The sequence below is a fragment of the Alligator sinensis genome, unplaced genomic scaffold (assembly GCF_000455745.1).
Source record: "Alligator sinensis unplaced genomic scaffold, ASM45574v1 scaffold927_1, whole genome shotgun sequence".
In the NCBI taxonomy this organism is placed as follows: Eukaryota; Metazoa; Chordata; order Crocodylia; family Alligatoridae; genus Alligator; species Alligator sinensis.
The window spans coordinates 1325284-1340878 of NW_005842155.1; the positions used below are offsets into that span (position 1 = coordinate 1325284).

The 15595-nt window shown below is 43.6% G+C and overlaps 1 protein-coding gene across 1 annotated transcript in view; it reads right to left on the reverse strand.

Annotated features, from left to right (window-relative positions):
* The window catches only part of CUNH16orf45 (chromosome unknown C16orf45 homolog), a 117419-nt gene that overhangs the window by 54113 nt on the left and 47711 nt on the right, over window positions 1-15595 (reverse strand). Inside the window, exon 2 of the mRNA XM_006025588.3 lies at window positions 10586-10709. Coding sequence (XP_006025650.2) covers window positions 10586-10709 — 124 coding nt within the window. The remainder of the gene's footprint in view (window positions 1-10585; window positions 10710-15595) is intronic.

A 15595-nucleotide genomic window follows, 5' to 3' on the forward strand; every position in this document is an offset into this window, starting at 1 on the left:
GCTTTATGCAGGTACCAAATTTAGGCATGATTAGCCTAAAATCACCCTTTTAAGGCACATTAAGGGCACACGTGTAGACGCATGCCCTTAATGCACCATAAATCAGGCTAATGTGCATTAAATGCCCATGTGTAGACACACCCAGTTTTGTCACCTTAACTTTCTTTTACTGCAATTTTTGTACACAATTCTTTAAATAGAGCAAATGATCATCTAGAACTGATGTGACCTTGATCTGAGGAATGTGTCTGTTTTCAACTGCCCTCCTTTTCTAAGAGAACATTCAATCTCAGAACAAAGGATAGTATTGCAAACATTACCTGTGAATGCAGTGCTACTAGGATTTGTATTGCAGTCCAAGAAGTGTCAGGGTCTGTTGACTGTTTTAGCTGGTTTTACTTTGTTAGTTTCTTTTGCTTATAACAAGAGGGAAAATGAGAATGATACGAAAAATAGTTTCTCATAGACTTTACACTAACCAGATGAGATGCTCAGTGGTAACAAACAGCATATAATCTAACTAGATACAAACATTCAGCTGCTTCCACTGAAGTATGTGCTAGCAACTTTATGGAGATAAGAATTTAATCTCTGCCATTATATATTCATTTTATTGAGCCTCACTCATTAGAAATGCAAAACCTTCTCCTACATATTTTTCCTGAATGAGAAACCTTCACAAATTTGAAAATAAGGTGTCAATGGGAGTTTTCCATCTGGTCTATTTTCTCTTCGTTTTAGATTAGTTTCACAAGACTGCTGTGCTTGAAGGTTCTTTGTTTTAAAGTGGCTTGATTTTTATCACTGGAATGAGTGCTCATCTTGATCTTATTACAATTCTGAGAAGCTTCAACTTCTCTTTTTTTTTAAAAAGAGGCTAAAAACCAGATAGTAAAGAAACAGATAAAATCACACTTGTACTATGTTGATGAATGCCAACTTCATTTGAATTATTGATTTGTCCTCTTAAATAGGGGTGAGAGAGATTTTCTTTCCAATGTTCTTATCTGTTTTTTACTTTCTGTATATTTTAGAGGTGGTTCTTCAGCATGATCATGAACTAGCAGTGGGAATAGCTGGGTTTGCCTTTCAGTGAACAAAGGTATTCAGTTTTATCAGTAAAATATCAGGCTAACACTGAAAAATATTAAATTCTAACAGAAGGGAGAAGCAGCAGGCCGTATGTGATGTATTGACTTGCTATGGAGACAGAGTCTGCAAAGGCTTATAAAGAGCTTCTTATGAATGGAAGATTATTTGGATACATATAAATATGGTCCTAAACTTTCAAGTGATTAGTAGCCTGGTGTGCCTCCATTTCTGGATGTCAGTATATGGACAACTATTAACAGACATTTCTGATTTTCAGAGATGATACTGGGCTGAATTGGACTTGTAGGTACCCAGGACCCCTAATATTCAAGCTCTACTGGAAGGCATTTCAGGTTGAGGCGCTCAGATTTAGTGGACACTAAAAATGGGGAACTTAATGTTTGGGTCCCTGAAAGGCATTGTTGTATTTGACCAGCTCCTTTCAAAATATTTGCACTGAGTCATCAGCACAGTGACAACTTGCCCGTGTTTCCCTAAGAACAGCCAACTGAGAGTTATGTGACTAAATACCTTTGAGGATGTGGCCCTGAGAGTCTAGTGTTACTTTGACTAGGGTAATAAAAGTAGATTTAAAATAATGCCACTAGGACACATGCAGGGACATAAATTGTGGGTTGTGCAAGGAGGCACAAGCATTCAGCGTTACTATAAACCATTTATGTATTTCTATAAATGTATGTGCTGCATTGCAGACCTGGCTATATTTCAGAGACTGGGCAGTAGGAACACTAATTAGCTAGTCCTCACAGCACCTGGGTGATTATATAGTAAATAGGTTATTCATTCTGTATATAGAGAAGCTATGCTACAGAAAGGTTACACAGTGAGTCAATAGCAGAATTATGAGTTGCTGCCTCTCAGGCCTCTGCTCAATGCACTACTACTTAGCTTTTATGTTGTGTCTGCTTTACTAGCTGAGTCCCTTTAATATATTCTTTGGGAGACACAGGGGTTGTGTTTCACCTCTGCTTGGTGAGGCCTAAATGGACTGTGCACACTCCCCCCTTACAGGTGCATTCAGTCACTGCACCAGCTCAGAAAGGGTCCTTGGGATCCAGGTTGTATGAGCTGAGTAATTACAATGGATCATAACATCAGGGAGAAAGCTGGCACCTGAGTGGGACCAGGATGCAAGTAGGAAATGGAATTCAAGGAGGTTACAAGGAAGAAGAAACTCCTTAAGGGTGACGGGAGGTGGAAACTTGATATTAGAGGAGCAATTTCTGCAGCTAGGTCCACAGATCAGAGCCTTATTTTGTTTTCATCCAGTTGTCTCTATCAAAGAACCCATTCTGGACAAACAGGCATGCCTAACACAGTCATCCATCTAGAAAGCAGTCTGTATCTCATAATATAACACTGCAATGAGGGAGAACCTAAAAAGCAGTCCAGAGCTCTTCAAATTAGAAAAGAAAGAGTTTAAGATGTCTTACTAATAACAGAAGTGCTGGTAGTGCCACTGCTTCCTGCGTAGCCAGAATCAAGGAACTGCAGGTGCAGTCACTTTTTTGGAGACTGATCTCAGCACTCCCCACATGACTACAACTGGCTTGAGGCTCAGATCTGTTTATAAAGTGGAAACCTTCCGATCGCCAGGATGAATCACCCTCTCTGGCATAAAGCAATGGTTGTAAGCAATCCTGACACCTCATAAGGCACACAGTGACTATTCTTTGCTCATGTGATTGAATAGAGATAACTGAACTAAAGGAGGAAATTGTAGATTAACAAATATTATATTATATTTGCTCCCCTGTTTTTAATTAAAAAAATTAAAAACCTTGAACCAGCTCTGTAATTAATGAGAAATATAGAATTGACATTTGCTGTTTCACTGATTTTCTCCCAATCATTTGATATTCACAATTACACCAAAATTTGGAAAAAAAAAATTGAAGTTTTTAAATTATCCTTTATATCAAACAGTTTTTTCTAACAGCCTCACCCTACAATTGCCAGCTGAAAATTGAGTCTTTGGGAGATGGCAGTATATAGTAAAGATGATTCTGAACCAAGACCAAGACCTGACCTCCTAAAACTGCAGCTTAGACCTATTTATGATGGTAAAATGCTGTTAGCAAGATGCCTGAGCTTGGTCTCTCTCCATCATTAAATGCTTTAAAATTAGCCTACAAAAATAAGCATGATTAAGTGTGTGGCTTTTATCATGTACCCGTCTATACTGTCCTCCTGCCCCGACAAGGGAGACTCTTACAAAGCTTTTAGCACGGGTGACCCATTCCATGAAGGTGCTATTTAAATTCTGAAGTGTTACCAACTGGAGTGCTGTAATGTAACATGCTGGCATTTGTGTAATGACACAGAAGCCACACATTTCATTTCATCTCTTGTGTTTTCCTCCAGGTTTCATTAGTCATTTGTGTCATTTTGTCCAAAGCTGAGGGAAAGAACTGGTTATAGTTAATTATCTGCAACAAGGTGTAGCACAGCACCAGCTGTGAGTGGAATCGGACCTGGGCACTTGATTTTTCATGGCAAGCAGATCCACATAAACTTCACTACAGGCAGGACAGTATCCTTCAGCTGTGGCTTGTGTTGTGTGGAGGGGAGAAGAGCAGAGACATGCAAAGGATGAAACCCATACTGTGAGGGTGTTTCAGAAACTAATGGCAAAATGGCTGCCCACACTGTATGTCTGTGACAAAGTGAGAAACTACACAGCAGAAGGGAACACCAGTCGCAGCACTGGTGAATGCACTCATCATTTATGACTATGTGGAGAAGTGATGTGATTCAGTAAATGATCATTGCACACAAAATGGTTTTATTTCAAAATTGCCATTAGTTTTTAAACCCCACCTTCTTTATAGATTATAACCAGTGATCTTGATGAGTGATCCAGCTGCCAGGGCTACAGGGCCAGGGACCCAGGTCTGCAGCCCCCTGCCCCCACAGCAGCACCCGAGCCCTGGCTGCCATGGCTGTGGCAGCAGGGCAGAGTAGAGCGTGAAGCCCAGCTCCCCCTCCCCTGTGGGTGGCATAGCCAGATTAGAGCTTGTGGTGGGGGACAGGTGCAGACTTACCGCTGCAGGCTTAGGGCTCCCCACCGTGCTGCCCTCCCCTCAGGGCCTCCACAGCCCAACAGGTGGGACCCAGTGTGGCAAGGCAGAGTAGGGAGGGTTGGGGAGACTTGGCACTGCCACTGCAAGCCCCATGCCACCATGGTGAAGTGCTCTCTGCACGTCTGGCAACAGCGGCGCTGGCAGCGTGGAGTTGTGCCCCTCGCTGCTGCTGGGCAGGCAGGGGGTGCCTCACCACAATGATGCAGGGCTTACAGCAGCGGCACCAAGCTTTCCCACCTCACTCTGCCCTGTCACACTAGGTCCTGCCTGCTGGGCTGCAGAGGCCCTGGGGGGAGGGCAGCAGGGTGGGGAGCCAGTGACCCATCCCATCCCTGAGATGAGCCACCCACAGCTCTGTCCCACTCCCCACCCAGGCCCTGTAGCCAGGCAGGCCCCAAGCCCCACGCACCACCCCAGCTGGGCAGCAGCCCTAGCCCTAATCCTGCCCAACTCCCTCCCTCCCTCACTATGGGGGCCTCAATCCCCCACAATGCCAGACTTAAGTGCAGGTATCTGTTCTCTAGGCTGCCTGGCAGCCATGTACATGTGTACATGTGCACGTGCATATGATGCCCTGTGTCTGATCACCCTCTTCCCGCTCTCCCCAGCCCTTTGCTGGCTGGAACTCTGTCGGCCTGCAAAGGGAAACCCACCATTTCCCATATTTTTCTCCTTTAAATTAAGGACAACAAAAGGTCCTTCTTCAAACATGTGGGAAGTTGGAAAAAGAATATGGGTAACACTGGACCCTTATTAAACCAATTGGGGTAGCTGATAACTGACACTGAGGAAAAAGCCAATCTCTTTAATGACTACTTCGCATTGGTCTTCCATCAGCCCAGTGGGATCACCCTGCCTAACAAGAGGCAGGATCACAGGGAAAGGGCAAACCTGCGCCCACCAATACCACTGATCTTGTGAGGGAACACCTTAAGGAGCTGAAAATCCACAAATCAGCCGGCCCAGTTGGAATGCACCTAACAGTGCTAAAGGACCTAGCTGACATTATAGCACACACTATGGCGAGCATATTGAAGAACTTGTGGCACTCGGGCGAGGTGCCTGACGATTGGAAGAGGGTCAATGTGGTGTCTATCTTCAAGAAAGGGAGAAGGGAAGATCCAGGGAACTACAGGCCAATTAGCTTGACCTCAATCCCTGGAAAGATCCTGGAAAAAATCATCAAGGAAGCCACTACCAACATGCTAACAGAAAGTAATATTCTGAGAGAGAGCCAACACAGCTTCGTAGTAGGTAGATCTTGTCTGACCAACCTGATTTCCTTCTATGACCAGGTGATGCATCACCTGGACAAAGGAGAAGAGGAAGATATATTCTTGGACTTCAAGAAAGCCTTTGGCCTGGTCCCATGACATCCTCATGGAAAAATTGAGGAATTGCAGCCTAGACAATTTCACAGTTCAATGGCTGGAGAACTGGCTCTAGACCCAGAGAGTGATAGTTGATAGAACCAAATCATCTTGGTGCATTGTAACCAGTGGCATCTCCCAGGGCTCTGTTCTCGGACCTGTACTCTTCAGTGTGTTTATAAATGATTCAGACTCGGGTGTTATAAGCAGACTGGCTAAGTGTCTTGGTGCATTGTAACCAGTGGCATCTCCCAGGGCTCTGTTCTCGGACCTGTACTCTTCAGTGTGTTTATAAATGATTCAGACTCGGGTGTTATAAGCAGACTGGCTAAGTGTGCTGATGACACCCAACTATGGGGGAGTGCAGCCACCCCAGAGGATAGGCTGGCAATCCAGGGCAACCTTGACAGACTTACAAGGTGGGTGGATCGAAACCTGATGGCATTCAACACGGAGAAATGCAAGGTGCTCCACCTTGGGAGAAAGAACCCACACTATACTTATACTCGGCAGTGCTATGCTAGCTAGCACCGCATCTGAAAGAGACTTGGAGGTCATGATTGACCACAAGATTAACATGAGCCACCAATGTGACACCGCAGATGGCAAAGCAAACAAAACTTTGGTCTGCATCTTTAAACACGACCCAGGAAGTCATCCTCCCACTTTACTCAGCCTTGGTGAGACCACAGCTGGAATACTGTGTCCAGTTCCGGGCTCCGCAATTCAGAAAGGATGTGAAGAAGCTCAAGAGAGTCCAGAGGAGAGTCACGTGAATGATTAGAGGACAAGAGAGTATGCCTTATGAGGAGAGGCTGAGAGACATGGGATTCTTCAGCCTGGAAAAGCATAGGCTCAGGGGTGACTTGGTGGCTTATAAGTATATAGGGGGTGTGCATCAGGAACTGGGAGGGCATCTGTTCACCAGGGCACCCCATGGGAAGACTAGGCCCAGTGGTCACAAGCTCTTGGAAGACCATTTTAGCCTGGACATAAGGAAAAACTTCTTTATGTCTGAGTTCCCAGGGCCTGGAATAGATTCCCCCCCGCCAGAGGTGGTGCAGGCACCTACTCTGGATTCCTTTAAGAAACACTTGGATGCCTATCTTGCTGGGATCATTTGACCCTGTTGACTGCCTGCCCTTTGGGCAGGGAGCTGGACCCAATAATCTTGCAAGGTCCCTTCCAACCCTAATGTCTACGAAATCTATAAAACATGCAGGTTTTACTGCAGTTTTCCTTGGTGAACAAAAAACCCAGATCCCTGATTATAACCAAGGAACTGCCTGAAGGTACGTTACATTAGCTATGAAATCAGAAGCTAGTGTGTAATTTCCTGTAGAAAAAGACAAAGGAGTGAGGAAATGCTAATAGGCTGTGGAGCCTGCTGGGCAACCAGACCTTGCTATCTATTTTAGTACTAGACACTATGCTAACCTGGATGATTTCTCTTCACCAAATGTCCCTTGTTTTATGGCAGCACATATTTCTTTGGACAAAACGCATGCTGCAGGAAGTGTCTGTGTGATTATGGAAGTCAATGCATATGTTACCACTAAGCTATTTCAAGTCTGCAGTAAGAGTGAGTTGTATCAGCAGCCTATTAGACATTTCCTGAGATTGTTCAAATGCAGTCTGCAAAGGAAAAAAGTTTCCAATCATTTCAGTTAGAAAGCTCTGGGCAGCCTCCTCAACTGGTGGAAATTTGCATTGCTTCATTGACTTGAGTGGAGCTGCTGTTAAGGTCTGTCTACACTATGCCCCTGGACCTCTATGCCACTGTAGTCTCTGGTGTATTTAAGAATGATGTAGTTAGCCATATTAGTTTGAAGTCAAGTAGCAGGCAGGGTAGATTTCCACTTTATAGACTAACCAAAGTATGTGCGTGTACATATATGTGCTGTATAGAAGCATAAGCTTTCATGGGCTGAAGCTCACTTCATCAAATGCTGTGAAAGGGAGTGGACAAAACAGTGTATAAGAAGCAGAGATAAACTTGAATATAAGGGAAGGGGGAGAGAGAGGTAGAAGAGGGAAAGGGGTCAGTGCTGAGAGAGGCAAACAAACAAGGAATAAACCCATAAGAACAAAGGAGTCACAAAAGCTAATCCAGGTAATGGGATAAGAATCTATAGTGCTTGTTCAAGTCATACTTAACACAATCCAGTCCATGGATAATTTCTTGTTCCACAATTTCCCATTCAAATAGTTGTTTAAAGGTTTGCTGCCTAAGAGCAGCCACCCTGAGGTCAGCAATGGAGTGTCCAAGGAGGTTAAAGTGTTCTGCCACAGGCCTGCATGTCTTTCTACAGCTGATGATTGGTGTTTATTCTTTCACATATGGATAGCCCTGTCTCTCCAATGTAGACAGTGTGTGATTCAGTCCAGTGATGATGTGAACTATTGATGTTGGGGCACAGAAGGCATCTGGGTCCATTGCAAGGCTTGGTATATAAGCAGTATATAAACTGTTTCTGTGGTTGCTCTTTGGTAGGAATTTCCTAGGAAAGCTTTAAAAACCAATTAAGAAACTATCAAGAGAAGCAAGTTCCAGTGTTGGGGGGCCTTGGACTGAGAGAGGTTCTTGCTGCCAATCTCATAGTCTTACCCCATGAATCAACAGCAAGAGCCTTCCAGATGATTTTATCTGTTGGGCATAGAGCAGCCAGATCCCAGACCATAAAGGGTTTTAAAAATCATCATCGATTCTTTGAATTATACACTGGAGCAAGTAGCCAACCAATATGGAGACTGAGCCTGCTGATGAGTTTTCAAAGTAGTTTTCCTCATTCAATAGGTTTCTCAGGCTGCTGCATGTCCCTGGGTACCCTTAGGCAAAGCACACAGGTTATGGATGACACAGGGGAAGGCTGCTAATGGTGCAAAGTTGGCTAAAGTTTTTTTTCAGCAGCCTGACTGTCAAATCTTCAGGGTTCACCTGCTTGCTTGAACACCTGACAGGAAATAAGGATGTTGAGAACAGCTCTAAGCATAAACACTGGGGAGCAGACTGGAAACAAGAACACGTAGGAAAAAATGAATAGAGAAAGATATAAAGGCAAGACAGACAGACTACTATGGTACTCTTTGACTGGGGCAGCTTACTTCACTCCTTGTATTCTGTTTGATATATAAAATATCAAGGACAATACAGACGTTGTGGCAAGGGTTCTGCTTGATCCCCACTGTCCAGACAGGAGCTGAGAGCAGAGTACGTATTTGATTCCCTGGCAGCAGGTGTAACAAAAACAAGCGTGCTCTTGTTTGTCAAAGCTAGAGATCTATTGAACTTGAGGCGACTGCTGGCTGATTTTGAGGGTAGATTATGGGGCTGGCAGCCATTGGTGCCCCGCCACACACACACACCCCTGTGATTGGCCAAGGGGACCTGGTGGCTTGATCCCTCGCTACTGATTGCAGCCAATCAGTTATGAGGGGTGGGGCAGCAGCCATCTTGCCATGCCAGCAGCTGCCTTCCCCTTTTCCATCCCAGCAAGCTGCACAGCTGGGCCACAGCAGCCACAAGGACTGCTGACTCCCTAGAGGGAGCCACATTTCAGTTTTGGTGGGTTTTTTGTCTTTCTCAGGGAGCCAACCCAAAGCATGGACGCCACACTTTTTCATGGAGCCTGTGCTTTTTCACGGGGCCTGCCTGAAATTGTGTTTTCTACAAAAATTGCAAAATTGCAATTTCGGTAGGTCCCTAGTGATAGCCATACCACTCCAGCATTGTTGTTAACAGTCTGACAGCATAGCTGTATTAAACCTTTATTTTCAAAGGCTGAAAAATATGGCTATACATTTGCTTTGGAGTGAAATTCTCTAGTATGGTACAATTTTCAAAACTGGATAGAAGAAGAGTTTGCACTATTTGTTGCTGGCTCTGTGGCGACCGCCCACAGGCACCACCAGCAGCGGCAGTGGCAGCCAATCTCAGGGGGTGCACGTGCACCCACTACGCATCACCAACGCCCTCCCTGCCCACTTTGCCTTAACAGGGCCATACTGGCCAGTGTCTCCGCTCGGGGGTCCCTACTTAGTCCAGAGAGCATGCCAGGGTGCTGGAGGGCTCTAGTTTAACTTAAACCAGCAAGGGGTCTGGGACAGACATTGCACAAAGTGGTTTGACCCAAATCAGTTAAGACTGATACTACATTCACCAGATTTATCTCAAACCATTTTCAGCTATTTTGAAACTGGTTTATGTGCACTGAATGTCTGTTCTAGTACAGGTTTAAACCAGTTTCTTATCACTTAAACTGGTTTATGTGTAATGTCTGACCCTAGCCAAAGGGTTGGACTGACTAGCACCAGCTGAAGATCTGGTCCTGTCAGCACAGTGCTGAATTCTGACCTTAAATACTCACGTTGGCTCTCTCAGGTTTCTCCTTAGTTATTGAAATCCCATTGAATAACTAAGGAGAAACCTGACAGGATCCTTGAAATCCTGTCAGGGAGTTAGGGGTTCAAGTCCCATGGGCTTTCCAATATGATTTGGACTAATATCCACTGACCTTTACCAGGATTAGTGTTCCTAAATCCCTTCTGTGTTTTGAAAATCTCTCCCATGGTAACATTTTTAATTTAATCTCTTAGAACTTGTTTTATACTCATAGCTTAATGTCTTCCATTTATGAAAAGTCAAGTCTGGCTGCTTTTAATTCAGAACATGGGCTGATCTCTTGTGACATAATTTGCCTATGGCCATTCGTCAAGTAAATGGCAGAGCCTGGATTACATTTTTGAACCACCTGACCCTGCAACCCACTAGTTGCTCTTTCAGACCTCGCTCCCTCCCACAGACAATATGAACTCTGATATGAAAACATGCTCTTCAGAGAAGCAGAGCTCCAACATTTCCTTTGCAAACAACAGATCACCTTTGGAGCAGGGAGGTTTGTTTGTTTGTTTCTGTTTTGTTATGTTTTAATGTCAAGCAGATAAGTATTCCCTAAATAGTATTCCTTCCTATGTTGATTAATTTTGCATAGCATATTTCCCCGAAGAGCTGGTACTTACATAAACCTGAGTTCTGATTCTCTTCTGACTAAGACTTCCCGAAGCCTCTGGATCTTTGCCATCTCCAGTTCGATTTCCTCAGGCATCATTGTTGTTTCAGCCATAGAAATGATGTCAAGTTGATCTATGTGTGTAAAGGAAGACAGGAAATGAATGAGGCTGGTCAGACTGACTTAGTAGGGCTGTTAAAGAATGCAAACAACCAGAGAGGTGCCAGGCCATAGGCTAATTAACATGGATCGGAGAGACTATCCGAGGCAAGTCCTTTTCATTTTTCTGGCTACTTTCAGTGGTTTGTAATCACTTAAAAATAAAAGCATTCCTTTAAATCTCTAATGCAATGTGACAGGCATTTCAGTTAGTCAGAATCTATCTCATCTGAAAAGGAAGCGTACCCCAGACGAACCCCATGGGCAATCACAGCCGCTGTGCTGTAATTCACATCACTCCACACTTCATGTAGAAGCCAAATAGTTGCTACAAAATGGATCAGGTGCAAGGATTTGCTATTGTGAGCAACTCTGTGTTGGCAGAAGTATGGACAAAGTGAACCAATAAGGATTCTTAATCTCTGGTACCTATGAGTCTTCCTGGTACTCCAGTAATTGCAGTATGACAGTAGCATGGATCAAGGGGCTCACTGGTGAAGAGGCAACATACAGCCTAATCCTGTGCGGTGCTGATGTGATACTAGTATCTGTGATTTCTAGAGTTCTGGTGATTGACTGAACATACACAACACTTTCTAGGAAGCACAAAGTGACTGGCAGGCCCCCTTTTGTTATTATATCAGTATAATAACAGAAGGTGTTATTGGTCTGTAGAGAAGTGTGTAGAGACGGATATACAGAGCTACATTATTATAGCCGGGTAAACTTTCAGTAGGAATCAAAAGAAACCAAAGAAGAAACAGGAGGACAGTTAAAACAAAGAAAACTGGTTATATTGTTATGATTAATATAAACATCCACAAATCTTGGTGAAAGATCACTCCTATACTTTTAAAAAGCCTCTCAGCTGGGCAGCATGCCTATTGGCTGTAGCTGGCTATTTTTAGCCGTGGAATAAACTATAATTTCTGGTTCTTTGTTTGATTTTACTACCAAGAATCCTTTAACATACAGACAGCAGCACTATCAGAGCTGAGTTTACTCTTTGTAAAGCTGTGTTTCACTGCTAGATCAAAGAATCAGTACCTATCAGTTTTCTTTTTGTGGCATTTCAGTGCTACCAAGTTATTTTAACTGGCTGCATCAAAAAACCCAGCTTTGATGCAAATTTATTTTCCGAACATTTTAAACAGGATACAGGAGATCATCATGCTGGTTCAAAGAATTAAAGCCAATAATTCTGACAATTAAAAAAAAAGACAAACTCATGTATAAGTTTTTTAAAATAGCTCTTGAGAACAGGGCTAATAGAAACAAATGTGATGCTCCTTCCTTAGGTTTGTAATTATGTTCTTACCCACTAGGCACATCTATCTATAAATGTTCCTATGTTTCTTGTGGACCAGAGAAGCTACCCCACTGTGATCTCAGCCATTCTGGAAATGAGTCAGTGCTTTGCGTAGACATCCAGGACTAAACCCTTGTCTTCTTTGCATTGTGCCAACCTTTTGAGTTTCCTGGACTGGCTAGGACATTACCAAATTTGGGTGTCCCTGATGGATCATACATTTTAAGGCCAGATGGAATGATTGTGGTGATAATCTAGTCTCACCTCCTTCATAACACAAGCCACAAAATTTCACCTCCTTGAAGTGCAAGAACGTGTGGCTGAAATAAGAGCATCTCTTTTAGAAAGACATTTAAAGTCCAGTCCTAGGGGAGCTCTAGAGCTACTGGTGAAGAGCAATCCGCCTAAGGCTGTGGTTAGCCTCCTCTAATTGGAGACACCTTATGATGCCATGTCTGACTATGGTGAACTGCCAAGAACTCAACCCTCAACCTGTGTAGCAAGAGAGATGCAGTGCACTGGGCATTGCTCTGAGCATAGCTCTGTGGCTGTGCCCATGCTGTTGGAAAGGGTGTGGAATCCTAATAGAGCTAGGGATTAAAAAAACAGGTGGGGAGGAGTGAAGGGAGCTAAAGGCAACATGAGAATTTGAGTTAAAGTCAGAGGTGGGAGAAAACCTACAGCTGGGAGTGTGGGGAGCTGCACTGATGGAGGGGAACAGATAGCCACTTCAGATGAGAAACAATGGTTCATCAGGGAGGAAGAGCAAAGGAATGAAAGGTAGTATGAAAGTGGTGGGTTTATGGAAATCAAGTAATAAATTACTATTAATACTATTATTATTAATATACAAATTAAGGGCTAACTACATCATTTGTATAGAGTCTCCAGCTTTCAAGACCTCTACCTTCTTAAAAGGTATGGCTGAGAGCTGCCTTAGTGGAGAATCTGAGAGAATCGTTAGGTGGCATGTTCTGTTGCTTGCTTTGTTTCTGCAGCCTTAGGCAAATCATCAGCCTACCAGTGCCTGAGTTTTCCTCCTTCTAATGTTGCAAGTGATACTATTTACCCAATCTGACAGCAGTGTCCTACGTCATAACAAATGCATATGTATAAAATCCTTCGAGCTCTTTGGATGCAAAATGCCTTAGCATCATGTTAACAAGCTTAGGCCTTTTGTATAGCTTTTAATATGCACGGCCCAAGTTCTCTGCTGTAAGTTAAGCCTCATTAGGATGCTGAACAAACCTTGTCCACAAGGCCAGTGCTAGGTAGGCCCTGACAGAGCCACACCTGCATCTTCATAACATGAAGGAGGAACATTTAATATTATTGAAAATAAATATGAGCTGATACTGCAATTGCATATGTGTGAGTTTGTGTGTGTCAGCCAACTGCTTCTTTGCATATACTGCTGTTAGAGAAATGAAAGCTCAGGCTCTGGTAGTGAGCCAAGATTCATAAAGCATGAGTGGAGGCAATACTAAGATTAGTCATAGCGTGCGACAGCACTAGAATATTTTGCCTGGTCTGCAGTCACTGGAATTAATTTCAGTGGAGAAGAAAAAATGTAATATTAATACTATATGAACAAAAAGAGATTATCATGAAAATAATTACTATGTAGAAATAAAGCTATCAAAGATACTGCTTATAATGAGAAAGACTGGAAAGTAAAGGCAAAGAAAATTACACATATTTTTCCTTCAGTCTAAATGCAGACTTGTATAGTTAAACTGGATATTAATTTAATGATCACATTTCATCCTCACTACGCCATCCATAAAAGGAACATTAGCCACCTGCAAGGAAAAGCACCAAAAAGAAAATGTACTTTAAGTCAATATACACAAAGAAAATTGTGGAAAAGGCCTGGAGTGATACAATGAGAAATAGGAGGATATACATTTCTAACTATTGGCATTTTCAGACAGATTTGTAAGAAAAACAGTGATAAAATCCAATGAATAATCACTAAATATTCTGGTACAGTTGATTTACATGGTTATAGCATCATTCATTGAGAAGCCTGCTGTGCTTTGCAAGCATTAAGTGATTTAGCCTCATAAGGCCCCAAGAGGAAAGTACTATCCACATCTTAACAGGAGATGAACACAAAAAATAACTGATGTGTTCAAGGTCACACAGGAAATTTATGCAAGAGCCTGGTATTTCAGCTTCCATTCCTATGCCACAAGCACAAGGCAGTGGTGGTTGTTGTTATTATTAATAAAGCAGTAGTATATATAGGCCTGACCTGCAATCAGAGCTCTATTGTATGAGGAACTGTGTAGAAGTATAGTAATGAACAATCCATGGCCCAAATCATTTCCATTATCAACAAAAAATATAGGCCAGAAGAGATGAAACAACCAATATCTTACTAAGTTCTGTTTATCAATGCAATAGGCCCAGAGGAAGCACAGATCATGTTCCACTACTTTCTGTCACTTTTGACTTGTATGATTAACTGCCTTCATTTAGTCTCTCAGGCTAGGGACAGACATTCAAACAGCCTGAGCTTAAATTGATTCAATCTTTGCAGGTTAGTCTAACCTGGCTAGGCTGAACCAGTTTGTAACCGTCAGACATCCCCTCTGGACTGAAGGAATGCAGGCACATGCCTGCAGTGGCTTAGGCTAGAAGTCAGGGGGCACTAAAGCAGCCCTCCTTTCCCTTCTACAGTGCTGAGCTGAGGCGGGGGGCATGGCCAGGCCGTGGCAGGACCTCTGATTAGGGAGGGGTGTAAACCTCCACCCCGCCTGCACTATCCCCGGCTTTTCCCCACTGGCTGCCGAAGGGGCTGGAGTGTTGCCAGCCCCCAAGGCAGCACTCTGAAGCAAGGAAGGGTGTTCAGTGCATGCATCTGTTGATGATATGGAGCAGAAGGTTTGATCCAAATCAGTAAAAATCGATGCTACATTCAACCAGGATTATTTTAAACCAGTTTCAGCCATTTTGAAATTGGTTTATGTGCACTGAATTTATGTTCTGTTACAGGTTTAAACCAGTTTCTAATCACTTAAACTGGTTTGTGTAATGTCTGTCCTCAGCCTCAGAGGCTCTCAAAAAAAGATGCTAATTGATACCCACTGCAGCACTGATCTTTCTTAAGAGAAACACCAATTCACTGAAAACCAGACTGGCCAACTTGTTCAAAAACACAAATATTGATCCTTTAGATTAAAATGATTTTAGACCAGTGGTCTCCAACCTTTTTCAGTGGAAGATCATTTTTTGAATTAAATTTCAGCCCAGGATCTAACACGCCCCCCACCAGCAGGTCAGTCTGTGTGTGTGGGGGGAGGGGGTGGTGCATGGTAGAACCTGGCCTGCAATTTAACTCAGCACCACACTAAGCGAGAGAGAGGGATGGGGCAGGGCTGGGGTGAGGGGGCCCCAGCTAGGCTGGGTAGTGAGACTGGGGCACAAGGGGGGGCTCCCGTCTGCACCCCAGCAGAAGCACATGCCCCACTAATCTGTGCACAGGGTGGAGGCAGCTGGGTGCTGGGACGATCACTTGTTCAGGAGCACGGGGAGGGGGGGGGGGGC